This window comes from Oryctolagus cuniculus, chromosome 12, assembly GCF_964237555.1.
Source record: "Oryctolagus cuniculus chromosome 12, mOryCun1.1, whole genome shotgun sequence".
In the NCBI taxonomy this organism is placed as follows: Eukaryota; Metazoa; Chordata; class Mammalia; order Lagomorpha; family Leporidae; genus Oryctolagus; species Oryctolagus cuniculus.
Window position 1 is genome coordinate 2,719,021 of NC_091443.1, and position 23,774 is coordinate 2,742,794.

The 23,774-nt window shown below is 64.1% G+C and overlaps 1 protein-coding gene and 1 long non-coding RNA gene across 4 annotated transcripts in view; both read left to right on the top strand.

Moving 5' to 3' along the window:
* Window positions 1–268: 268 nt before the first annotated feature.
* Window positions 269–23,774, top strand: part of SLCO3A1 (solute carrier organic anion transporter family member 3A1) — a 159,075-nt gene continuing 135,569 nt past the window's right edge. Inside the window, exon 1 of one of the 2 annotated variants that reach the window (XM_070053478.1) lies at window positions 269–777. In XM_070053478.1, coding sequence (XP_069909579.1) covers window positions 598–777 — 180 coding nt within the window. In that variant the 5' untranslated portion in view covers window positions 269–597. The remainder of the gene's footprint in view (window positions 778–23,774) is intronic. The other variant, XM_070053479.1, reaches the window with a different exon arrangement.
* On the top strand, window positions 10,829–23,196 carry LOC108175660 (uncharacterized). 2 transcript variants are annotated; one of them, XR_011380523.1, is made up of 3 exons: window positions 10,840–21,285; window positions 21,418–21,663; window positions 22,157–23,196. It is a non-coding gene; the product is annotated as an uncharacterized lncRNA (long non-coding RNA). The 2 variants fall into 2 exon arrangements; XR_011380522.1 differs by having other exon boundaries at window positions 10,829–21,285; window positions 21,418–23,196.

The following is a 23,774-nucleotide window of genomic DNA, read 5'->3' on the forward strand; positions in this document are numbered from 1 at the left end:
GCTTGTTCAGGGCCTGCGTGGGCACAAGGAGCCGGAGCCGGGGTCGAGCCCCGTGGCCCTGACCCCTGACCCCTGAAGGCTGGGAGGGGCGGGGGGTGGGGGGCCGCTTCCTAGCCCCGCGGAGCCCGGCCCTGGTCCTTTTGCTCCCACGGGGCTGCTCTCCCCGGCCCCGCGGGGGCGCCCCGCACCGGTCTCCGCGCGCCTGGGCCCCGCAGCGCCACCTGGGGGCCGCGCGCCGCCGGCCTCTCCCGGGGACCCCCGCCCTTCCGCCGCCGGGGCTCCCCCGGGGTGGGGGCAGCGGAGGGGGCGGACCCTCCGGGCCTGGGCCGCGCGGCCTCCCCGGGCGCACGGCGGGACCGGGCCGGGCCTCGGAGCCGGGGCCGGGGCCGCCGCGGCGCGCGGCGCGAGCAGCCCGGTGATTGGCACAGGCGAGCCGGAGGCGGCGGCGCGGGGCGGGCGGAGGCAGGGCGAGCGCGGCGCCAGGAGCCGGCCTCCACCCCTGCGCCCGCAGGACGGGGGCGGCCGCGCGGCCGGGCGGGGACGCACGCAGGCTCGCGGCGCGCACCCGGGCGGCGGCGGCGGCGGCGGCGGCGAAGGATGCAGGGCAAGAAGCCGGGTGGCTCGTCGGGCGGCGGCCGGAGCGGCGAGCTGCAGGGGGACGAGGCGCAGCGGAACAAGAAAAAGAAAAAGAAGGCGTCGTGCTTCTCCAACATCAAGATCTTCCTGGTGTCCGAGTGCGCCCTGATGCTGGCGCAGGGCACGGTGGGCGCCTACCTGGTGAGTGCCTGCGCCAACTCCGCCACCGGCCCCGCGCCCCGGCCCGGCCCTGGCGGCGGCGGCGGCGGCGCGGTGACCTCGCCCGGCGCGGAGCGGGGCCGGGGGTGCGGGGTGCGGGAAGCCGCTCCTCCCCCCGGGACCGCGAGCCGGCCGGCGAGCCCAGAAGCCTGCGTGGCGGGGAGCGCGTCCATTACGCAGCCTGTCCGCGGCCGCCGCCGGGGCCCGCAGGGCTCCAAGGGGAGCCGGCCGCGGTGGGGGGCGCCCCCACCCCCACAGCCTGCCCGGGGTCCAGATGCCAGATGCCCGGTCGCCGCCGCTCCGGATCTGGTAACGGCGGGGACAGAGCCTGGCACCTGGCGGCCAGCGGCGCGTTGGTGCCTTCACTCTCCGCGGCTGCGGACCCGCCAGGGGGTCGCGTCCCTGCGCGACTCTAGGTGTCTGGGCTGGCCCCCGGGTGATGACTCAGCACTGACAAGTTCCCACCGCGCTTGGTGGTCCGGGTCCCCGAGGGCCCGAGAGCACCCAGCCGGCCCTGGTCCAGCCTCCGTGTGAGCAGCAAGAACCGGCCAGTGTGAAATCCGTTCTTGGCCGCCGCACTGGAATCAGAGCCCTGGTGCCGGTGAGCGAGTTTGGTGGGGATGGGATTGGGCAGGAGGGTGCAGGCTGTGGGGTCACCCCTGCCGGGAGAGCCCTGGGCCCCCCTGCGCTGCCAGGGAGTCCTGCCAGGTGTCACGGCTGCCGGGCGCCTGTGCGGTTCCTCTGTCCCAGGGCCTGGGAGATCGAGGTGCATCTGTGTTGCCCATCTCTGCCTCCTACATCTTGAACTTGCTCACCCACGGGCTGTGGGTGAGTCCCGCTCAGTTGTGCCGGTCCTGTCTGGGTTGCAGACACTGTGGACTTCAGAGTCCGGGCCTAGGGGAGAGCTGCGTGTCGAGGCTCCCTTGGGGGGATTTGTGAAAACGTTTAAATGGGCACACGGACTGGCTAGGATGCAAGTGTGCGTTCACAGGGTGCCGGTAGGCCTGCTCTGTGCGTATGCAAAGCAGGTGCCGCCCGAGCAGGTGTGTGTGCATAAGGGGTGGACTGCGTGCTAGCAGCAGCTGCCTCCAGTCCAAGTTTGTTTGCCTGTCGCCCGTGGAGTGCGAGTGGCAGACCCCGACAGAACTTCTCAGGACGCTGAGGGCACAGGCCATGGAGAGGCAGGAGCTGGCCTTTACGGGTGCTGCGTCTGCCGGGCCATGTTCCTGAGCAGCCCCGTGGGAGTGGGCTTCCCGGGGAGGGGGAGGGGGGAGCTCCGTGCACCTGCTGGCGGCCTGTGGCTGAGGACAGCCTGGTGGGAGGGGCCGGGTAACCCGAGCCCACAGGTGACTCTCAGGGAGCAGCTGGAGGCCAGGGGCACACAGGCCGGTGGGAGTCCTTTTGATGAGCAGGAGAGGAGGCGGAAGGTTCCCAGGGCTGCGTTCTGCCCGGCTGCCCCCGGCTTTCCTTGTCATCCGAACCTCGTGAAAATAAGCAGTCGGCCTGCGCCGGCCCCTGCTCCTGGCCCTCAGCGCTCTCGCCATCTGTTGTCTGGGAGGTGGGCGCCGTGCCTGGGACCCTGGGCTGTGCCTTGGACTGTGGGCCGCTCCGGGGGGTCACTGGAGGATGAGACGCCGCGGGGTGTCTGGGAAGGACAGATCTCCTCCTTACTGTGCCTCTCGGCCGTCTTCGGGAACCTGGGACCCTGTGCAGGTGGGCGTCCCCCCGTCAGCCTGACCTCTGCGAAAGCACCTGCAGACCCCCGGGGAGGGTCCTGCCATGGCGCGGTGCCGCTGCTGCTTCTGAGAGAGAGAGAGAGAGAGAGGTTGGGCAAGTTCAGTGCCGACCACAGCTCCTGTTTGAGTCCCAGACTCCCTGCAGCCAGCTGCCCTCCAGGGCCTGCACCCCGGGCGTCTTTTGAGGAAAGCTCCCAGGTTTCATTTCCTTCCTGCCTTGTCTTTCTGAAAGGGACGGATTCCTTCCCAGTGACCTCCTCGCATCCTCAATGACGCCGGTGTAGGCTTCCAACTGCAGAGCCTGAGCAGGAAGTGGCCTGGGATTTGAGAAGCAACTTTAAAAAGCAGGACTTGCGTGTGTGTGTGTGTGTGTGCACGTGTGTGCATTTGCCCTCGAGCCTGCCCAGCGAGGACTCACGGGCAGCTGTGTGTGGCTGGGAGGGCCGCCAGTCGTCAGGCGAGGCTGAGCACCTGCGGCCACTTTCGGCCTGGGTGCCTGGGCCCTCCCGGGAGGCCATCGGAAAGGATGATCCTGCCGGCCTGCCTCTGGTGGTAGAGATGCGGTAACTCCCGGGGTGGCCGGGCCAGCTGTGCGTTCTGAAGCCTGTTAGCGCTGCAGGCGCCTTCGCTGGGAGGAACCAGCAGTGGCAGGGTGTCCTGCCGTGGGCAGACTGCCCGGTGCCCGTGAGACAGCGCTTCAGCCTCAGGCCTGCCCACTCTGTGATGGTCACTGCTGGGGTCTTCGCTCCGGGGGTCTGCAGGCCGAACCGACCTCTGTGCAGACACGGACCACTGGGCTCCGTCTCCCACTGTTAGCAAGGAGGTGCAGGTGCAGGGGACCAGGCCACGCGTGTGCACAAGATCTGGGCTCTGTGGAGCCCTGGGGGTCTCCAGCCTCGTGCACAGCTTCCCCTGGCTGGAGCGGTTCCTGTGTGTGATCCGATTAGCCAGGGCTGTAGCAGATAAGGATGCCAGCAGGAAGAAAGCCTGTCTCCCGGCGCCCGCCCGGCCACCTGATTCGTCCTCAGGATGGGTGCCCACAGCTGGGTGGGGCCCCAGGCGCTTCCTCTGGGCCCGGGGTGGGCCCTGCCCACTGGAGAGTTTTGCAAAAGTGACCTTGAGGCTGTGGCGAGGGAGCCTGGCCCGCAGGGCCGGCCCACTGCCTGGGGGTCACTTCGTGTGCGCCGGAGGAAGCCGCCTGCTGGAGGCCACGGCTCGGCCCCCTGCTGGTTCCTTGTTCTTTGCTCCAGGAACATCATTTTGAAGGTGGATTTTTGCAAGTGCAACCCAGAGCAGACAGTTTGAAAGTCCTTGTCAAGTGAGCAGTTATTTTTATGCACTTACGGTTACTCAAAGTGACAGTGTCTCGGTCATTTGCATAATCACCATACAGCCCCAGGTAGTAAGAAATAAACTTTCCCTGGTTTTTTCCCTCATAGCTTGGTTTTAAATGTTTAGCTAATAATTATTAGGAGAAGAAATACATTTCTGCACCCTCGTGTCAGTCCATTTTGTGTGGATTGCTTTGTCTCTTCCGGGCGGGAGGGGCGGCCGCTGTGTTCTAATGGCAGAAGGGACCCCAACGGCTGCAATGTGGGTGCTCTTGCCTTGGGACTCCCGATGAAGAGGGTGGCGGAGGCCCGGGCTGGGGCGCTGTCTCACTAGTCTGCCGCCAGCACCTGTGGGCTTGCTCCGGCTGCCAGGACGGCATCCGTGCCACCCCTGGAGACCCAGAGGGCACGGGCAGGGCGGCCTGGGCAGGCGGCTCCCTGGGTCTGCTGGGCGCTGCTGAAAGCAACCTTGGCCGTGCTGCCCGGAGCAGGGCGTGGGAGCTCCCTGACCCGGGGGCCGCGCAGGAGTGAGGAGAGGCCGCGGCTGTTCCCGGGCAGTGGGGGAACCTGCTTCCTGCCCGCAGCCTTGCTCCAGCCTTAGCTCGGTCGCCACTGACCCGTGAGCGGGCACCCGTCAGCGGGCACGCAGGAAACCTGGAGCGAAGTCGCTGTCCGCACCCCTTCTCCCCCGTGCCGTGCGTGTGCCCCGCGGTGTCCTGCCCGTGTTCCCTGTGTGTTGTCCACTAACGCACGTGCCCGTGGACAGGGAGCGCTTTGTGCAGAGCTGCAGGACATCGCGGTGGGAGTGCCGGTCGTGTGGCTGGTGTGAGGAGCCACACACAGCCTGCCTCCGGGACACGGCAGCCATGCCCTCTGCCCGGGCCACCACCCTTGGGCCAGCCCGGCGGCGTCTCCTCCCGCCGTTCGGGTTTGGGCTTTGGTTTCTGGTTCCGCATCCGCAGAAAGAACACGCGGCAGAAGGAGTATCGCCGGGCTTGGCTCGCAGTTTAGTGGACCGGTGTGGCTCAGAGACGCTTGTGTTTGGCGTGACCCAGGACTGCGTGTTGGCGTGGGGGGAGTGCCGGCTGGCGGCTAAGCGGGGGTCCGGCAGCTGTGGCTCCCGGGGTTGGTTGGCCTGGGATCGGTTCCGTGTCTTCCCCTTCCCAGCTCTGTGACCTGGGGCTGCTAACTTAACCTCTCTGGGCTCAGCTCCCACTGGCGTCCATGTTGCTGGGGGGAATCCCCCGAGCCAGTGCTCGTGGAGCGCCCTGGACCTGGTGGGTGCCCCCGGGGCCGTCTGTGGTTCTCAGTGGCTGTGTGGGCACGGCGTTACTGATGCCCAGGTGAGGGGACGGAGGCCGGCTGCGGCTGTGGTGAGTGAGTCGCTCGCTCAGAGGTTCTTGTCCGAGAGCTAAGGCCTTTGTGAACGCAGGGACCCGAGTGCCATTGCCGATGCAGCCTCGGCGCCGGCTTCCCCTTGGAGGCCTTAGAAGTGAGTCCTGGCAGGGGACCCCGCCGTGAGCCTGCTCCTGTGGGTCTTTCCTGCCCATGGGGACCTGGGTGGGGCAGGGGCCGCAGTGGTGCTGCTGGGGGTGAGCGTGGGGCCCTGCGCAGGCCCCTTCCCGCATCGGGATGCGATGTGGCCCCTGCAGCTCTGGGGGGAGCCTGTGGTGTCGGGGGGGCTCCAGGGGAGGCGCGTGGACCTGTGACCTGGGCTCCGTCTCGCAGTGGCTGGTGGCTGTCACCTGGAGTGCTCTTGCTGGCCCTTGTCCTTGTCCTGGGACGCACCTGCCTGCCCCCTGTCCGGGGCAGGAGAGGCTCCGCTCAGCGCATCAGCGGCGGTGCACACGCTGGCTCAGGTGTGGGGTTTGCATTCCTGTGCCACGGCTTCCCGAGAGAGAGAGGACGCCCCAGGGGACCACAGAGGCCTCGAGGCCCAGCCCTGGTGACCTGGCTGAGGGGCATCGTGGGCAGGGCACTGGGCCATGCTGGGAGGGAGCGACCCAGAGCCTTCGTTGAGCCTCCAGCCGCAGCGCCCGCCTGCCCCCAGTCTCAGCAGTGGCAGCTCCCGGGCTCCGTCCCGGCGTGAGCCCCTCTCGAGGTCGCAGCGACCCAGTTCCGCAGTGGACACGTGGTGCCGCCCCGCCAGCTCTCCGGGTCCAGCGCTGAGATTTGAGTCAATCATGAGGATTTTCCGGGGCTTGAACACAGCTTGCTGGCTCCCTGCCAGGCAAGGCGCGTGGAGAAGAGCAAAGACCACCGGGGCTGCCGCAGGCGCTTCCCCCACCTGCCCCTTGGCCTTCAGGACGTCGGTGTCGCCCGCACCTCTGTGCAGCTCCCCTGCGTGGCCACCTGAGCATCAGCAGAATCGGGCAGGGGCTGATCGTAGCAGGGGAGCGGAGGAGGAGAGGGAAGGACCAGTCCCTGGTCACTGCCCGCACCCTGTTAGGGCTGAGGGAGGCGAAGACGGCTCCGCCCCGCTCGGCAGGCACCTGCTGCGGCCTCACGGGCGTCTGGGGGTCCCTGTGCTTGGGGACGGGGCTGCTGCTCCTCTCAGCGTGGGGTTTGCTCGCCGCGTCCGGGGCTGGGAAGGAGGACCCGGCACTGTGCAGCAGCAGGCGAGGCACTGGTTACGTGAGCTGGAGAATCCTGGGCCTGAAACCGCGTACGCTGCTCAGAACCGCCTCTCTGAACCGCGTGCACCCGTGTGTTCTCGTCACGTAAGGTTCGACTGTCGTGGTCCAACCTGTGAGAGAAGCGGTGGTGCCGAGGGCTGCGGCTTGGGGGCAGGGGGAACTGGCAGCACAGCCCCCTGCAGCCACCCTGGCGCTGGGCGGGCAGCAGGGTCAGCACCCACCACCCTCTGCCCTGCAGGGCCCGGGGCTGGCCAGGGCCTCGGCTGCAGCACTGCAGGCCGGCCTTGAGAGTGCGCTGTGCCCACCACCGGGTTCGGCTGTGCTGGGCGCTGCCCTGTGGCCCTCCCGACCCCCTGGGCACCTGCCAGGCTCGCGGTGCGATTCGTACCTCCACGTTCAGGCTTCCAGCCTCTTCTGCACTGTAGGCAAGGAGCTGTTTTTCTGGCTAGGGTGGGGATTGAGGGGAAGAGACAAGGGCGCCTCGCCTGGCAGGCGGGTTCAGAGGAGCCTGGATGGACAGGCCGGTCCTGCCCTGGTAAATACCGCAGGGGAGACTCCTAGCCCGTGCTGGGGTAGCCTCCCGGTGCCGGGAGGGAGACTCAACACGCCAGTAACATGTTTCTCAGCCAGCCGAGGAGGGCGGCTTCTGCAAACCAGAAACATAGATTAGCGCCCTGCCAAGCCGTGGAGCTGCACACGGTGGAGCAGAAAGTAGGCAAACGGCTCTGCAGCTGTGGCTGGAGGGAGCCGGTGCGGAGTCCACCTTGCTGGCCCCAGTGGGGGGCGCTGGGGCTGGGTCCGGGCGCAGCCCTGGGGACGTGCAGGGGTAGCGGGAACACCAGGCGTGTCTCCCCTCTGCCCGAGGTTGGCCTGCGCCTGCTCTTGCGAGAGCTGCTCTTCAGTCTCCTGAAATGGGACCTTGCGGGAGCCCTGCCTGTGCCGCTGTCCTGCTGGGCACTCAGGGCACAGCCTCCAGCCCCCGACAGGCCGCCGCCCCGCCCCCGCCCGAGCCAGCGGGGCCAGGCAGGCTGGGGTCGGGAAGCAGACCCCACGCACGGTTCTGTTTTCGGTAGTCACGGTTATGGACACACATACGTGAAAACAGCGTTTTTGTGAATGTGGGAAGAAACCCACTTATGTCTCTCAATTTCGCAACTTTCTCCTCTTCGTATTTTTTTTTTTTTTTGACAGGCAGAGTGGACAGTGAGAGAGAGAGACAGAGAGAAAGGTCTTCCTTTTGCCGTTGGTTCACCCTCCAATGGCCGCCATGGCCGGTGCACTGCGGCTGGCGCACCGCGCTGATCCGATGGCAGGAGCCAGGTGCTTCTCCTGGTCTCCCATGGGGTGCAGGGCCCAAGCACTTGGGCCATCCTCCACTGCACTCCCTGGCCACAGCAGAGAGCTGGCCTGGAAGAGGGGCAACCGGGACAGAATCTGGCGCCCTGACCGGGACTAGAACCCGGTGTGCCGGCGCCGCAAGGCGGAGGATGAGCCTAGTGAGCCGCGGCGCTGGCCATTCTTCCGTATTTCTTAACAGGCACCGTTCCTGTCTTTAATCCAGAAACAGATTAAATGTAAACATTTCTGTGTATTTGCTTTCTGACTTGGAGCCTCATGGGGGAGCATTCTGGGGAGGGTGTGCAGCTGGCGGTTAGCTGCCGCGCCCACATCCCACATCGGGGTGCCTGACCCTTTTGTTTCGTTTCGTTTTACGTTTTTGTTTGAAAGCGGAGTCTGAGGCAGAGAACTTCCACCTGCTGGTTCAGGCTCCAAATGTCCGTAGCAGCCAGAGCTGGGCCAGGCTGGGCCAGGAGCCCCGAAGTCCTCCGGGTCTCCCTCGGGTGCAGGGGCTGAGGCCAGGAGCCCCGAAGTCCTCCGGGTCTCCCTCGGGTGCAGGGGCTGAGGCCAGGAGCCCCGAAGTCCTCCGGGTCTCCCTCGGGTGCAGGGGCTGAGGCCAGGAGCCCCGAAGTCCTCCGGGTCTCCCTCGGGTGCAGGGGCTGAGGCCAGGAGCCCCGAAGTCCTCCGGGTCTCCCTCGGGTGCAGGGGCTGAGGCCAGGAGCCCCGAAGTCCTCCGGGTCTCCCTCGGGTGCAGGGGCTGAGGCCAGGAGCCCCGAAGTCCTCCGGGTCTCCCTCGGGTGCAGGGGCCCAGGCACTTGGGCCTCTCGCCGCTTTCCCAGGCGCGTTAGCAGGGAGCCGGCCTGGAAGTGGAGCACCGGGACTTGAACTGTGGTTTGCTGCTGGCTCTGGCTCCTGACTCAGCTTCCTGCCAGTTAGCGCAGGCCCGTGGAGGCAGCTGGGGTCCAGCCACCCTCCTGGGGGACCTCGGGTGAGCTCCCGACCCCCAGCGTTGGCTCCTGTGCCACTGTGAGCCTTTGTGAGCAAAGCAGTGGGCAGCAGACTCTGTATCTCAACAAACAAACAAAATCAGTAATAGGGCAGCAGTTAAATACAGGGCTGGGGGCAGACAGGGAGATGGCTCAGGGTACGAGTGAGGCCTGCCGAACCCAGGAGAGCACCCTGAGTGCTGTCGGTCTCAGGTCTGCCAGGTTCTGGCTTCTACCTGTGCACGAGGACTGGGCTGGCCCAGCTGGGGTGGCCACAGGTGGGCAGCTGAGCACTGTGGCCGTCTGTTTCGTTCGTTGTACGTCCAGCTCCAGGCCCCTGACCCATCAGCTTCCCTAGAACCGGTGGGCATCACAGCCAGGCGGAGGTCCTGGGGGAGGGTCCTGCCGTCTGTCGACTCGAGTCTTGCCAGGCTGGTGCCGTGGGCAGCCCTGGTGCCGTGGGCTGTGCCTGTGCCATCTTCCCAGCCCCAGCCATGGCCGTCTCCCAGCTCTCCCCTGGAGGAGGCCACCTTGCATTCAACCTCCTGCAGGCTTTAGAGACCCAGTTCTGCCTTGCACTGCGGGCCGTGTGCAAACTCCAGTCCCTGGAGGGGAGGCGGTGTGCCTGTGCCCACGGAGGCTGTGGGCTGTCCCTGGAGGGGAGGTGGTACACCTGTGCCCACAGAGGCCGTGGGCTGTCCCTGGAGGGGAGGCGGTGTGCCTGTGCCCACGGAGGCTGTGGGCTGTCCCTGGAGGGGAGGTGGTACACCTGTGCCCACAGAGAACGTGGACGGGAGCTGGTGCGCCTGTGCCCACGGAGGCTGTGGGCTGTCCCTGGACAGTAGCACCTGTGCCCACAGATGTTAGACTTGCCTTGTGTGGGCTCGTAGGACCCGGGGTTCATTCTCTGGTGTTTCCAGGACCGCGGATGTTGGCTGGCAGCCCCAGTTGGCCCCGTGTGCATGAAGAGAAAGGGCTGTTCTGGCTGGTGCTTTGCTCGAGAGGGGTGGGGATACGGTGCCCTCGGTTCCTAGGACCGCGTCGCTCACGACTGCATGCTGGGCGGCAGCCTGGTCTCCTCCCAGGCGTGGGGGCCAGAAGATCCCAGTCCACTCCCTGCTGGCCTCTTCCCGGTGCCAGGGGTGGCCTTGATCCTGTGGCCGCGTCCCTACAGTGGCTCCTCTCCCCCCTTTGCTGTTGGATCAGGCCCCGCCCCCATGACCTCCTGCTGGGGTCTGCTGAGGCCTTGAACCCCCGCTGAGCCCCTCCACAGGTGCTGGGAGTTCTGCTCTCTGCGTCGGAGCCTGAGCACTGGGCAAGAAAAGGAAGGCAGGGCTGGGCTCCGCAGCAGTCGGGGGGCCGGGAACAGGGCAGGCTCCGCCCCCTGCGGGTCCTTGCTGGGGGGGAGCTTTGCAGACCCAACCTCACTTCTCTTCTGCAGGGAGCGGGTGGTTTCTCCCTGGGGCGGGTGGTCCTGCTTGCTCTGCGGGTGCCTTCCTCCCCCTGGGCCTCCGGTCCCCAAGGGCGTGTGGGTCACAAACGCCAGCCCTGTGTGTGTGCACCTGTGTGGCTGTGTGTGCTCACGTTCCCCACGCCCAGGATTCCTGGGCGCTCCCCCGGCTGCTGCTGCCCCTGACGGGAGCGCCATCCGATTCCGTGAGCCAGGGAGCGACTCGTCGCCGCGTGTGCTGCGTGCGGACCAGACATCGGCGTGCTGTCTGCCCTCGTGGGCTATCTGGTGGGGTGCAGGTGACGGGAGGCTGGGAATTCCCGGCACAGGCGCCTTTTAAGTGTCAACTTGGTCTCTGCTAAACTAATCAGCTTTGACGACTTCCTTAAGTGCCGCAAGAGGCCCGAGCTGAGTGAGCCCTGGTCTTGGCCCCCCTGGAGTTTCCCGTCCCCCCTGGAGTTTCCCGTCCTGGTGGGCACACAGCAGCCATCAGACTGCGCCAGTTCCGGTTTTGTTCCCGGGACTGACTGGGTCTGGGCCCAGGTGGGAGGCAGTGGCGGCGCTGGGCCGGGGCTGGGGGTGGGGTGGGGAGTTGTTTCCAGCTGGAGCTGAGAGAACTCAGCATCTGTCAGGGCGGATCTGCCGCATCAGGGGCTGCCTGGGGTGGGGCGAGGATGGGGCCCGGGGCGGCTCTGACGGAGAAGGGGCAGGCTGGGGACCAGGCCTCCCCATCAGGGGCACGGCAGGGCTGGCACCATGGAATCTCCACTCTAGCGAGCGGTGTGGGGGCTGCTGGCAGTGTCTTGGCAGCACTGGTCTCCCCGCCGGGGGTGGGGGCAGTGCAGGGGGTGGGGGCAGTGCAGGAGGCGGGGGGAGGCAGGGGACAGAGGGACCCCTCTGTGTGGAGCCTTCGGCCTGTTATCTACAGATTAGGTGTCTGCAGGACGAGCTGGCGTGCGGAAGGCCGAGTGGCCTTGGCCCTATCAGCTCAGTAACTTAGGCTGGTAGCAGCAGCGAGCTGCGCTCACACACAGGAAGTGTCCCCAAACACAGAGTGGGCGTGCGGTTCCCAGTGGAGGAACTGGCAGGGGGCCACCCACACTCACCTGGCGCCCCGCCTGGGAGCAGAGCTGATGGGGATCCAGGCCCTGGCCTTGAGGTGGGCGGGGGACTGTGTGGTGTCAGCCAGGAAGCCACACCCCCCAGGGGAGCCCATGCTGTCTGCTTGCTCCCAACCTGAGCCCGACACAGAAAGGCACAGAGCCCGGAAAGTCACCCATTATCCCAGGAGCTGCAGGTGGAGGTCCCGTTGTGCCCGTCTGACAGGTGCCTCGCAAGACCCTGGAGTGGCTCGGGCACGGGCGCTGGGGTCCTGGGTGGCTGTGGGTGTTGACGCTTCCTCCTCTGTGAAGTGGGGGTGGCCCTGTGGCTCCGGGACACGGTGGCCCCCTTGCGGGCCCCCCAGCAGCACGTGTCACTCATGGCTGAGGTTTTGGAGGCGTTGGAAGGATTGGGTCGGTCTGTGCGTTCCAGACCTTGTGGCCACTTCTCTGTAACATCACATGTCCTCTGAGGTCACGGCCGCGAGGGAAAATGACCTTATTGTTCTTAGAACAATACACATTCTTTAGGAACCAAAGTCTGGATAAAAATATGTTTAAAAAGCCCCAATCTTCCATTCCGAAATAACCGTAACTGGTGCTGGGGAGAGAGCAGTGCAGATGAGACACCCTTCCCGTCTGCCCCGTGCCCACTCCTACTGATCAGGACCCTGCCCACACGGGGCGTCTGCGTGTCCACTTGGGGGGTGGGCAGGCGTGGAGTCTGCCTTGGCTTACGTCGCTCCTAGAACAGGATTCACCCAGCCAGCCCTGAGGTGAGCAGGGGAGCTGCACGGCCTGCGGCTCTCGGGGCAGGAGAGGAGCAGGCAGAGCCAGGAGCGTCCCGGCCAGGTGAGCCGCGTCCTGCCGGGCTGGGACGGAGCCCGGGCGTCGTCACCAGCTCTTGCCCCGTGACTTCCAGCGGTGCTGACCGAGGTGCGGGTTCTGGGAGGACGAGGGCCACTTCCCTTGTCATGCCCGCAGTCCGTGGTCCCCCGAAAATCACACCACCAGAGACCGAAGTTGAAGCCAATTAGCAGGGTCGTTTTTATTACGAGTTGGAACCCGGGCCTCTCTGTGCCTCCAGGAGAGGAAGCCCCCGAGAAGCCCCGAGCCCAGTTCTTGCAGAGCTTTTATTAGCATGTACAAGCAGGCTGTAGGGGATGCTATAGATCAAGTTGACATTTCTGATACGTCCCGAGACACCTGTCGCCAACTCCAGGGTAGGGGCTGGTTGTTATCACAAGCTTTAAACTTCCCTTTTACATTCCTGGACCTGGTCAGGGTAGGGTCACATCTGGCCAGGTGGAGGGAAGGGGGAATGTACAATTCGATAATCAACTTAATGTAGTTACTGGATTACTTAGCTCAAAGACACTTAGCATTGCTTATTATTACTACTAGTTGCCTAATAAGCTAATGTGATTACACTTTAGGTTACATTAAAATAATGGTAATATTTTCTAGCACTGTTATAATGGATAATAAGGGCATAGTAAAAGCAGGTTGTGCAGGGGTCTTCTCACCCTCCCAGGATTAGGGCCAGGGGCCCCTCACTCCCAAGCTCTTTCTCGTCTTGTGTCGCTCCCCCTCTTCGTGGAGGAACGACACAGGGCCCTGCCTAGGCTTCATATCCGAGTCACGGCACCATTATGTCGCTCCCCCTCTTCGTGGAGGAACGACACAGGACCCTGCGCTGTTCTCTCGTCTGCTCGGCCCTCCCTGGGTTTGCTGCTGGTTCTTCCCGGGTTGGCTACTATCCCTTCCACCTCCGTGGAAGGGCAGTTCCCCCTGGCCACATTCCCCACTTCCGCAGGGGAGCGGCACACCGCCGGCCGGCTCTTCTCGGGGGCTGCACAGGTGTTCCTTCAGCTAGATGTTCCCCTTAGATGTTCCTGGTGCATGCCGTCTCTCTCCTCCTTTATAGTCCTCCTCCGCCAATCCCAACTCGGCTGCCCACACGCCGAGTACGCTGCTCTCCTCCAATCAGGAGCAAGTCCTACAGTTTATTAGTTGAACTGGAGGCAGCTGTGTAAAAGCTGTTTACTTCTCTCCCAGCGCCATACTGTGGGAGAGCAGATGCATAGAATAAGTCTTAATTCCAGTAACTCAGTCTAGTCCGGGTTGCTCCCCACAGTCTTGTACTCGGAGAAGTGGCTGGCTGGCTGCATAGACTGCAAGTGCACGGTCTCAAAACTCAAAGTTGTTGATGAATTTGCCTGACATCTCACACAGGACTGGGAGAGTCCATACATCCTCCTCCGGGGACGGTTTGTCCCTGGGCCAGGTGCCGGAAGAACCCTCAGTAGTGGACGCCCTGCGTTAGCCTCCGTGTGGGAGGGGCCTCCACACTGTCTGTGGGAGGCGGAGTTAAGCGACGGCTCGTTCTGGCGCAGGGACCCTGCAATGCTTGCTTTCTTTCTGACGCGCGACTTCCACGGAGTGTCTGAGGGCCTTCTGCCGCGTACCACGGCTGCGTGGCCGGGTCGTGGTTCTGGTAACTGGACATGTTCCCTGCAGAGACACGATTCTCCATGAGTTCCGGAGAGTTTTCCCATGTTGTGTCCTTGAACGCTGTCTCGTGGGTGCACAGAGCCCTGCGCCGTGGAGCGCCATGTGTCTCTACCACGTGTCTCTACCACGTGTCTCTACCACGTGTCTCTACCATGTGTCTGTATCAGGCCCTCCGGGAACTCTGCACTTGTCTGTTTTGCTTTTCATTGCTTGGATCCATCCTTCCTTCCTTCCTTCCTTCCTTCCTTCCTTCCTTCTTTCTTTCTTTCTCTCTCTCTTTCTTTCCTTCTTTCTTCACTGTTTATTTTTGACTTTCCTCTAGTTAACAATTTTTTAAAATCTTCTTTAGTTCTTTATAGATTCTATCTCATAGATTCATTTTCTGATGTTTTTGATGACAGTTTATTTCTCCAGATCTGTGGCCTTTATAATTTTTTTCCTTCTTGTCTTTAAATGTTGATTTGAGTTCTCCAGGTGTGGAGCTGGCTCTCACTAAGTTCTGTGGCTTCAGGGCCCTTCAGGGAGTCCCCCTCCCTGGTCTTTGATAGACAGTGGCTTCCCTGCCTTCCGGGAGCCCAGGTGTGTGGCGGCCCCGCCTTGCGGTCTGCTGGCTTTGCAGTCTTCGTGCCTGAGCAGGTAGGCCCAGACCTTTGTTGTTCTTGGAGTGGGTGATCTCTTGTCTTAAAGCCTCCTTCTTTCCTCCGTGTGGCCAGCTGACGTTCGGAGCCTGGTTTCTAGTTCCTGCCCGTGATTCCTGGGGCCTGAGGTCATACAGAATGGCCGAGGCTGGCTGAGTCGTCTTGTCTGGAAGGTGTGGGCTTGGCAACTGTTGCTTCTAGGATTTAAAAAAAAACTTGGCAAGCTGAAGCTGGGAGCGAGAAACGCCATCTGGGTCTCTGTGCCGGCGGCAGGGACTGAGTCCTCGAGCCATCACCTGCTACCTCCTAGCATGAGTGTTATCGGGAAGCAGGAATTGGGAGCGGGCAGGGCCTTGAACCCAGCCAGACGCTGTGGTATGAGTGGGAGGCAGCTTAACCCCTAGGCCAAAGTCCACCCCCTCCAGTCTTCCCCAGTGGGGCCGGACAGCACGTGCTGGGCAGCCTTCTCTGGTCTCAGGTGAGCCCCGGAGTTCACCGGGTGTCCCCCGAGCCATCGCTGGCTTCCACCAGACACGGCCAGCCCCACGCTGCCAGGGTCTTTCCCCCCTTCCTCGCCAGTGGGGGTGTAAGGGTCAAGATGCAGGGGTGCGGGAGGCGCGGAGACAGCAGGTAAGGCAGGGGAGGGCAGCAGAGTGAAATGTGGTGGGCCCTCGTCTTCGGCTCCCTGCCCAGGACAGCAGAGACCCACATCCACCACGGTCAGACGGGCCTGGCGGGGCAGAAGCCCCCCGGGAAGGGGCTTATCTGGATCAGTGATATACCCTGTGCAGTCTTATCAGCCCGGTCGCCAGCAAGGAGCTGTCGGGGCCGAGCTGGCAGCATCTCAGGCAGTGAGACACCACGGCACTGTGCCCTCAGTGTGGCCGCCTGTGACAGTGGCGTGGCAGTCCTGGGGTTTTGTGGCTCACAGGTCCCTCAGCCTGCAGGTGCGTGTGGGGCTGTGGCCTTGCCACGCAGCGTCCCTTGTGGGCTCTTGTGTTTGGTGACTTGGGGGGGTGATTATTTTAGGGTTTTGTTGGCAGGCTTTGGCATGGGTGAGGCCTTAACTCTGCCACTTTAGCCAGGCAGGGTGAGTTGTGTGCCCGTCCACTGTGCACCGTCCGTGACCTGTGTTTGGGTTTGCTTCCGACGGCTCTGGTTCCTCTTTGCTTTCCACTGATTTCTGTTCTTCCTGTAATTATGCAATGGGATGATGAGGGTGAGGGGATCCTCACGGCGGGGGAGGGAGCCACAGCGCAGCCCCGGTGGCCAGGGGACAGCCCGGTTCTGAGGACGTGGCCCGTTCCGGCGTGCACATCCATGTTGATTTCATCTCACACGGTCCAGGGCACAGATGCCACTGCGTGCTGAGCCGGGGCACAGGGTGCTGCAAGCTCAGCTGAGTTCCCAGTGCTCACGTGAGGCCACAGTGGCCCCGTCCACGCCTGACCTCGGGGGACACAGGGGACCTGGCGTGCACGTCCCCTTGGGCTGTGTGCGCACCAAGCACGGGTGTTCCGGCCTGCGTCCCGCTCCCCAGGCGGCTCACTGCGTGCACGCAGATTCCCAGATCTCCCGAATTCTCTGACCCCAGTGCTTGGAGATGGCCGCTCAGCCCGCGTTTCTGTGCCACCGACCAGGGTAGCAGGGCTCGGAGCTCCGGCTGCAGCTGGCACAGCCGGTGCTGGGTCCTGGCGCGCTCAGGCCCGCCCTGCTCTGAATCCTGTCTTCCCACAGCGCCCCCGACCCAGAGAGCTGGTGCAGCAAGTGCCATGTCTGTGCCATTCGGCAGGAGCCGTGCTCTCTTCCCAGATCTGACATTTTCCAGGCATCCTTGTGGCCCGGTCACTGCCATAGCTGTTGTTCCTGGCTCTGCCTGCACCTGTGTGTCTGTTCTTTAAGCAGCCACAAACCTATTGAACATTTTGTCATCTGACCTTCCTATAATTGCTTTATTGTGGCGAAGCGCTCCTGCTGTTTAGCATCTGGGGCATTTTTGTGACCCAGCAAAGCACCTCGAGGCGCCACGTGGCCCTCGCCACCCCCTGCCCCTGAGCCTGCTACCCCCCCTCAAGGACTGACACCCCATGCACGCTGAGCACCTGTTCCCTGTCCCCACTTCTGCCGGCGCGGCTTGGCCAGCCGTGGCTGTCCTTGCTGGCTGGCTGAGTCTGACCACCGTAAGGACCTCCCGTTCATGGGTTGCACACTTGTCTGCCCTCTCGTGACTGGCAGATTTCACCGAGCGTCACGTCCAAGTTCATGTCAGTTTCCTTCCGTGTGCAGGCTGAGTGAGATTCCCCGGCGCGGCGTTCCCTGTTCCAGTTCTGTTTCCCTTTCTGCCCGTGCTGGCGTGGGTGGCTTCCCCACGGGAGCCGTGGAAGAGTGTCCCTCCACTTCCACGCTGACCTCCTGAGGGGCCAGGCCAGCTCGGCTGCAGAAGGTCCCCGTTCTGAGCGTGTCTGAGGATTTCCCCGGGTTCCCCGATGTGTCTGCACTTTTCTCCTTATACACTGGAAATGCGGTTTGGCTTGGTTATGTTAGAAAAGTGGCCAGGGATTCCCACGAGGACCTCATGCTGGATTGCCTGCTCGTCTGCTGCCTGGTGCGAGGGCTGACCGCGGGCAGAGCGGGTGGGGAGGGCAGAGCCGGTGGGGATGGGCAGAGCTGGGTGGGGACAGTCAGCGCCGGGCATGTGAAGGGCCGTCCACGCCAGTGACTGGGTCGCGCTCTGTTACTGTGTTTCTCACACACCAGGCAGCCGCCGGAACCCTGAGTAGGCGCTAACTTGGCTACCACGGTAATGCCGCTCCCATTCATTGAGCCTTCACTGCGTGCCTGCCTGGCGGCGGGTGAAGTGGGTGGCACACACTGGCTCTTCCAGCCTGTGGGGGTGGCAGTGTTGTCTCCATTCTGCGACTGAGCGGTGGCGACCCCAGCTGCACCTGTTGGGAAGCCCCTGCCCAGCCCGGCTGCACCAGCCCCCTCTCCCCCCGGGTCTCCCCGCAGTTGCACCGTGGGCGTCTGCCTTGCCTTTGTGGTTGACCGTACCTGCCGGTTAAGACCCTGGCTCTGAGGCAGATGCCAGGATTCCAGCCCCGGCCCTGGCCGTTGGCCATGACCTGGGTGGGCTCTCACGCTTCGGATTCCTGCTTCCTGATCTGTCACCAGGGGTTGGCGACGCCCTGCTCCTGGGTGTCCCCTGCTCCATGCCACACTGAGGCACCTGCATCGCTGCCTTTGCCCTGGTCCCTGGAGGCCATTCCCAGAGTCCTCTTGGCTTGGACGGTTTAGCTGTAACCCACAGAGGAGAGACGTGGGCACAGCTGACAGGCAGGGGTGACCGTGGTTCAGAGCCGGGCTCCGCATGACAGCTGCGAGCCACGTCCGGCCTGGCGCCTGCTCGGTGCCTGTCACTGCAGCACAGCCGCACAGATTCCTTTCACCGTGTGGTCATGGGGCGGGAGCACATGGCGAGCCGAAGGGCCAGCGGATCCTAAAATAGCCACGGCCTGGCCTGTCACAGAGCGAGCTCGCTGACCCCTGCTCTGGAGTCTTCTAGCATTCCAGTCTGGGAGTCTCAGTCCCCCGAGAGGATGCTGCTCCAGGTCCTGACCCCCAGCCCCCCACCCGCTTTTCAGTCTTCTCCACTGTGGGCCAGTGGCTGACCCCGTCAAACAGGAAGGCCCCTCCCACAGGCCTCAAGTGTCTGCAGACCGAAGGCTCATGGGAGCCGTGAGGGTCTCAGCTGGGAGCCGTGGGCCTGCAGGAGCCGTGAGGGTCTCAGCTGGGAGCCGTGGGCCTGCAGGAGCCGTGAGGGTCTCAGCTGGGAGCCATGTCCCCATGTCGGGCTCATGGGTGCTGTGTCCCCATGTCGGGCTCATGGGTGCTGTGTCCCGGTGTCGGGCTCATGGGTGCTGTGTCCCCCTGTCTGGCTCGTGGGTGCTGTGTCCCCGTGTTGGGCGGGCTCATGGGTGCTGTGTCCCCGTGTTGGGCTCGTGGGTGCTGTGTCCCCGTGTCGGGCTCATGGGTGCTGTGTCCCCACGTTGGGCTCGTGGGTGCTATGTCCCCGTGTTGGGCTCGTGGGTGCCGTGTCCCCACATTAGGATTGTGGGTGCTGAGTCCCCGCATCAGGCTTGTGGGTGCCGTGTTGGGCTCGTGAGCGCCGTGTCCCCATGTCAGGCTCGTGGGTGCTGTGTCCCCGTGTCGGGTGGGCTCATGGGTGCTGTGTCCCCGCGTTGGGCTCGTGGGTGCTGTGTCCCCATGTTGGGCTCATGGGTGCTGTGTCCCCGCGTTGGGCTCGTGGGTGCTGTGTCCCCATGTCGGGCTCATGGGTGCTCCCCGTGTCAGGCTCATGGGTGCTCCCCGTGTCAGGCTCATGGGTGCTGTGTCCCCGTGTCGGGCTCGTGGGTGCTGTGTCCCCGCGTTGGGCTCATGGGTGCTGTGTCCCCATGTCAGGCTCATGGGTGCCGTGTCCCCATGTCGGGCTCACGTGTGCTGTGTCCCCGTGTCGGGCGGGCTCATGGGTGCCATGTCCCCGTGTCAGGCTCGTGGGTGCCGTGTCCCCGGCTGCTCAGAGGGTTATCACTGATCAGCGCGCACCATCCGCGCCTGACGGGGAGAATGTTTCTCCCGTGTTCCGTGTGGGCTCCGTGCTGCAGAGGCCCCCTGTGCTCCGTGGACAGTGTGGTGCGGAGCCCATGGAGAGACACTGGCAGCCCCTCGTCTTCCTCTGGCGCTTGGCCCCGCCTCTCCTCTCTGTCACCCTGCCTGGCTTCTAGGGGGTTGTCTTCTCTGAAGCTCACGGCTAACCTGAGGCCCATTCGCTGTGCTGCTCTGATTATCCGGCCTTGCCCGGTGCAGGGGCGCTCAGGGACACCCCCACTGGAAAGGGGCTCCCATGGGCCTCCCCGAGAAGCTCTGCCGGCGTCTACAGGGACAGATCCGTGTCCTGCCCTGCCCTGCCCTGCTCTGTTGTAAACCAGAGTGGAGGCGCCGCCCCTCGCCCCATCACATACGTCTTAAGGAGGAAGCGGGCTCGCTGCAGAGGCACGTGGGGCCTTCGGGGAGGTTGTTCTTGGTTTCCCCTGCACGTAGGGACGTTCCTGAGGTGGCCGTGCCCCCTGTGGCGTGATCACCACATCCCGCGTGGGAGTGCGGGTGGGGAGGCCGCGGCCCTGGAGCTCCCTGTGCCTGGAGGGTCCTGCCGACCTGCCGCTGCCCCCAGGGGGCGCCGCTGTGCACACCTGCTCCCTCACCACAGCACTGGTTCCACGGCCGCGTCTGTTCTAAGCCGCCATCTGCACTCTGCGCTGGGAGTGCATTAGTCACTGTGGGAACCGTGGCGTCGCTGGTGGGGGTGAGGGTTCGTCCCGTCCACAAGGGCAGTGAGAGAATTTCACTTCGTGGCTGGGGACCCACAGGGCGCTCGGGCGAGGCAGAGGCTTCCGCGGTGAGCTGTCGTGGTGCAGGCCTGAAAATCCACATCTGTGTTCAGGTTGTGAATGAAAACGTGGCTGAAAATTGAGAAATGAATACAAGAGAGAGAAAAGGGAAGGTGGGGGGACCCCGTGTGGCTGCTCTCGGCCCGCTAGGCCTGTCTCTGAAGGTGGCCCTGCCCACCTGGGTGCACCGGTGCCTGGCCCAGGCGTAGGCTGGATGAGCCCGCGGCCCCCCTCCTCTGGGGTCTATCTCTGGCTTTTTGGCTGCGGCCGCTCCAGGCAGTGGCCACTGGGTTCTGGTGCGCAGTCAGACCCTGACCGAGACCCCGAGGGGGCGTCGGTGGTGCCGGGGCTGTGACAGAGACTCCCGGTGACTGCCGTCACGTGTGGCAGCAGGGGCGGCACGGAGGCTGTGGGGTGGAACCTGGGCTCTTTGCCAGGTGGGCGGGCTCTGCGCAGGACATCTGCATGAAGCCGGCCACCCTCCCCCCCTTCCCGTGTCTCAGAGGAGGAAGAGCCGTGCACGGACCGGTGTGCCCCTGCCACCCGCTCAGCCGCTGGCCCCTTGAGGGACGTGTGGGCGGTGCTTTTCCCGATGCAGGTGCTGGCAGCAGGGCCCAGGCTGCCCGTTCCCTGCAGGGAGGACAGCAGGCTCTGCAAAGGGACGGCTCGGCCACTGGTGAGAACAGGGGCGTCCGTGGCCTCTCGGGTGGGGCTGGTGTCCGATGCACGCAGCGGCCGCAGCACTGTGAGGTCTGCATTTGTCCTGCAGGAGCTGAGAAGGCTCCATCCTGCACGGCCGAGGGGGCCAGCGCCACTTCCGTCCTGCGGGGCCCCGAGACCCTGGTGGGGGACGGAAACCCCAGCTCTCTCTCTGGGGCAGGGCGTGGAGGAAGTCCCTTCTGTGGGCTCACCGGTCACTTGCTGCTGAGAAGTGTTCCGCTCGGCCGTTCCCCACGCGTGCTCTGGGGTTGTGTGACCGCCGGACAGTAGCCCCGAGCCCTCCCGCACGTCCCAGCCACAGGTCCCTGTTTCTCCGTGGGGTTCATCGGGAGTGGGCAGAGCTGTCAGGCCCAGCGGTTGGACGTTGCTCTTCCCACAGAGATCGGTCATTTCCCCATCTTCTGACCCCTGGCCCCGCCTCCAGCCTCCCCCACTGCCTCAGCCATGCACCTGGAGAGCGCCGGGTTGGGCACTGGACCTGGACCTGTAAAAGCCACTCAGGGGAACTTGGTTTGGAAGCGTCTGTCACTCAGCGGTCAGCACTTGGACTTGCTGTCCGGGCTGGGCAGGGGCGCCGGCCCCCTGAGGAGTCAGTCGGTGTGTCCCTTTGGCCCTGGGCTGGGGAGGAGGTGTGGGCACGGGCAGCAGGGCTGTGGCTGTCAGCTCCTGGGGCTCAGCACTGACCTGACCTCCCGCCATTGCCTTTCCTGCCCCGCCCTCCCTGGCCAGGTCCGGTTCCTCTCTCGTGGGGCCGCCTTTGCAGTGGACCCTGTTGGGACACAGAAGCCCTGAGGTCGGCGCCTCCCAGCACAGCTGCCACTTTCTGGAGAGCTCAACCCTCGGCAGCAGCGACGCCACATGTCGGCAAACGTCCTGCCCGTGTACGGCGTCGGGCGGGCTGCAGTGGCCATGCTGGCGAGCGAGGGGCGGTGCCGCGGTGCAGCTGAGCAGGCGTCCAGGCCCCTGGCTGGGCAGGTGAGAGGCCAGCACAGGGAAGCAGCACCCGCCCTGCCTTCCAGAGCCAGCGCCCTGTGTGCTCGCTGGTCTTGAGGTTCACGCATGCTTCAAGGCGGGGTCACGGCGAAGCACCTGCCCCTCAGTTGCTGTGTGTGCAGCCGGCTATCACTCACTCCACCCCCATGGGATGCGTCCTTTGTGAGATGGGTGCCGAGACCCGGGGACTTGTTGCTTGCTGTGTCAGCGGGGGCTTGGGCCCGGGGGACGCCAGTCTGGGACCAGAGCATCCAGTCCTTGCCCAGCCTGGGGTGGCCCCCTGGGCACTGCCTCACCTGGGCACCCTGAGACGCCTGAGACCCGGAGTCTGCAGCCCACGGCTCCTGCACCTCCAGGCACACAGCTGCCCTGTGCAGGGCTCGCCCTGCTCCGTTCCCTGCAGTTTGGCCTCTTTTATGCCTTTGATCACACTTGAAACAGCTGCGGGTTTTAAATGCCAGCTTTTGATTGACAGCCCTCAGTGACCACGCAGGCGACCCGTGGTCTCACAGCTACTCCTCGTACGCCATGTATGCAGGAGTTCCGGTTCCAGCCGCTCTTGGAGGCAGCCTTGTGTTCGTCCTCTCCACGTTCCAGCTCAGCGGGATCCCGCCGCACGCACCCTGTGCATCCTGCACTTCGATGTCCGACCCTCGTCCCCTGCCCTCCTAGCACTGAGACGCAGGGGACAGCGGGGGGGGTGGCAGGGTGCACTCGGTCAGCCAGCTGCAGAAGCTCTCCCGGGCCAGGGGCAGGGTGTTGTCTCTGCTTCTGGTTCCAGCTTCCTGCTGGTGGGCGTGTGCCCTGGAGGCTGTGGAGCTGGCTCAGGTGCCGGGGCCCTGCCACCGACGTGGGAGATGCAGGAGGAGGCCTGGCTCCCGACTTCACCTGGCCCAGCCCTGGCTGCGGGGGCAGTCGGGGAGTGAACCAGTGGATGGAAGACCTCTCTCCTCTCAACCTTTCAAATAAAATGAAAATAAATATTGATTAATTTTAAAAACTAATTGTTTTAAATATAAAAGCAAACTTTAACCCCGTGGCATCACGTGCAGAGTTTCATTACCAATCAGTGGTGCAGCGAGAGTGATCGGAGCATTGACCCCGGTTTCCAGGCTTTGTGGGCTAATCTGTTCAGCCCTTGCAAGATCCTGTGGAACAGGCACGGCCATTCCACCTCAAGCATCCTCTGTTCCAAGTGCTGGACCAGGGCCATCTTGGATTGTGACAGAGGTGGACATTTGTGTAGATTTTACCCACCTGTTGCTCTGTGTCACAGCTCAGGGTCTCCGTTCTCGGTTAGGGGCTCCTGGCCGCGTCTCCGTGTCACAGGTGCGGTTTTCTGAGGTCCTGGGTGGGGGCTCACCTGCTTCTCTGTGCTGTGTCACCGGTGAGCGTCTCTGGTCCGAGGCATTAGGGGCCTCCCTGCCGTGTGGGTGAAGGTGGACGTGAGGCAGCAGGTGCTCTGACGCCACAGCCTTTCGTCCACAACGATGACAGACCCTGTTCTTGGTCCCCCAGCGGTGCCATGCCAGTCACAGGAAATCATGAGGTATCTGACTTTTAGTATTAAATGGGATTTAAGTGATTTTCACAACTTCCATCATTCTAGAAAGTTCAGGTGAGTAGGCTTTGATTCCGATTTTGACACTTTGTTTTCCACGTCATCAGGTTGGTTGAACTTCGCGTTTTTTCCGGCTGACTCTGCGCCAGGCCTGTGCGAATCACTTCACTCTCGATGGCCCTGTTCCTTCGTGCCCCAGGCTGGTCGCTGTCGGCCCTGGTTGCTGGGCTCCAGTAGCCAGAGCCCTTCCGGGAAGCCCCCCACCCCGTCCCGCAGCAGGCGCCTGGTGCGGCTCCTCTGGTCCATGCTGCTTCTGTGGGGAGCAGCGGCTCCACCCCATGGGGACAAAGTGGGGGTGCCGAGCCTGCCCCTGTGCCCCAGGTCACCTGGTGGGGCCCGGGTGAGGCCCAGTGCCCTCGGCTCCTCTCTACAGCCTGCGCCAGGCCCGAGAACCAACGCCCACCCCCCTCCCCGCCAGGGCCCCTCCCTTGCTCACAGCCCCTTCCCCAGGCAGAGCCGGCAGTCGCTGTGA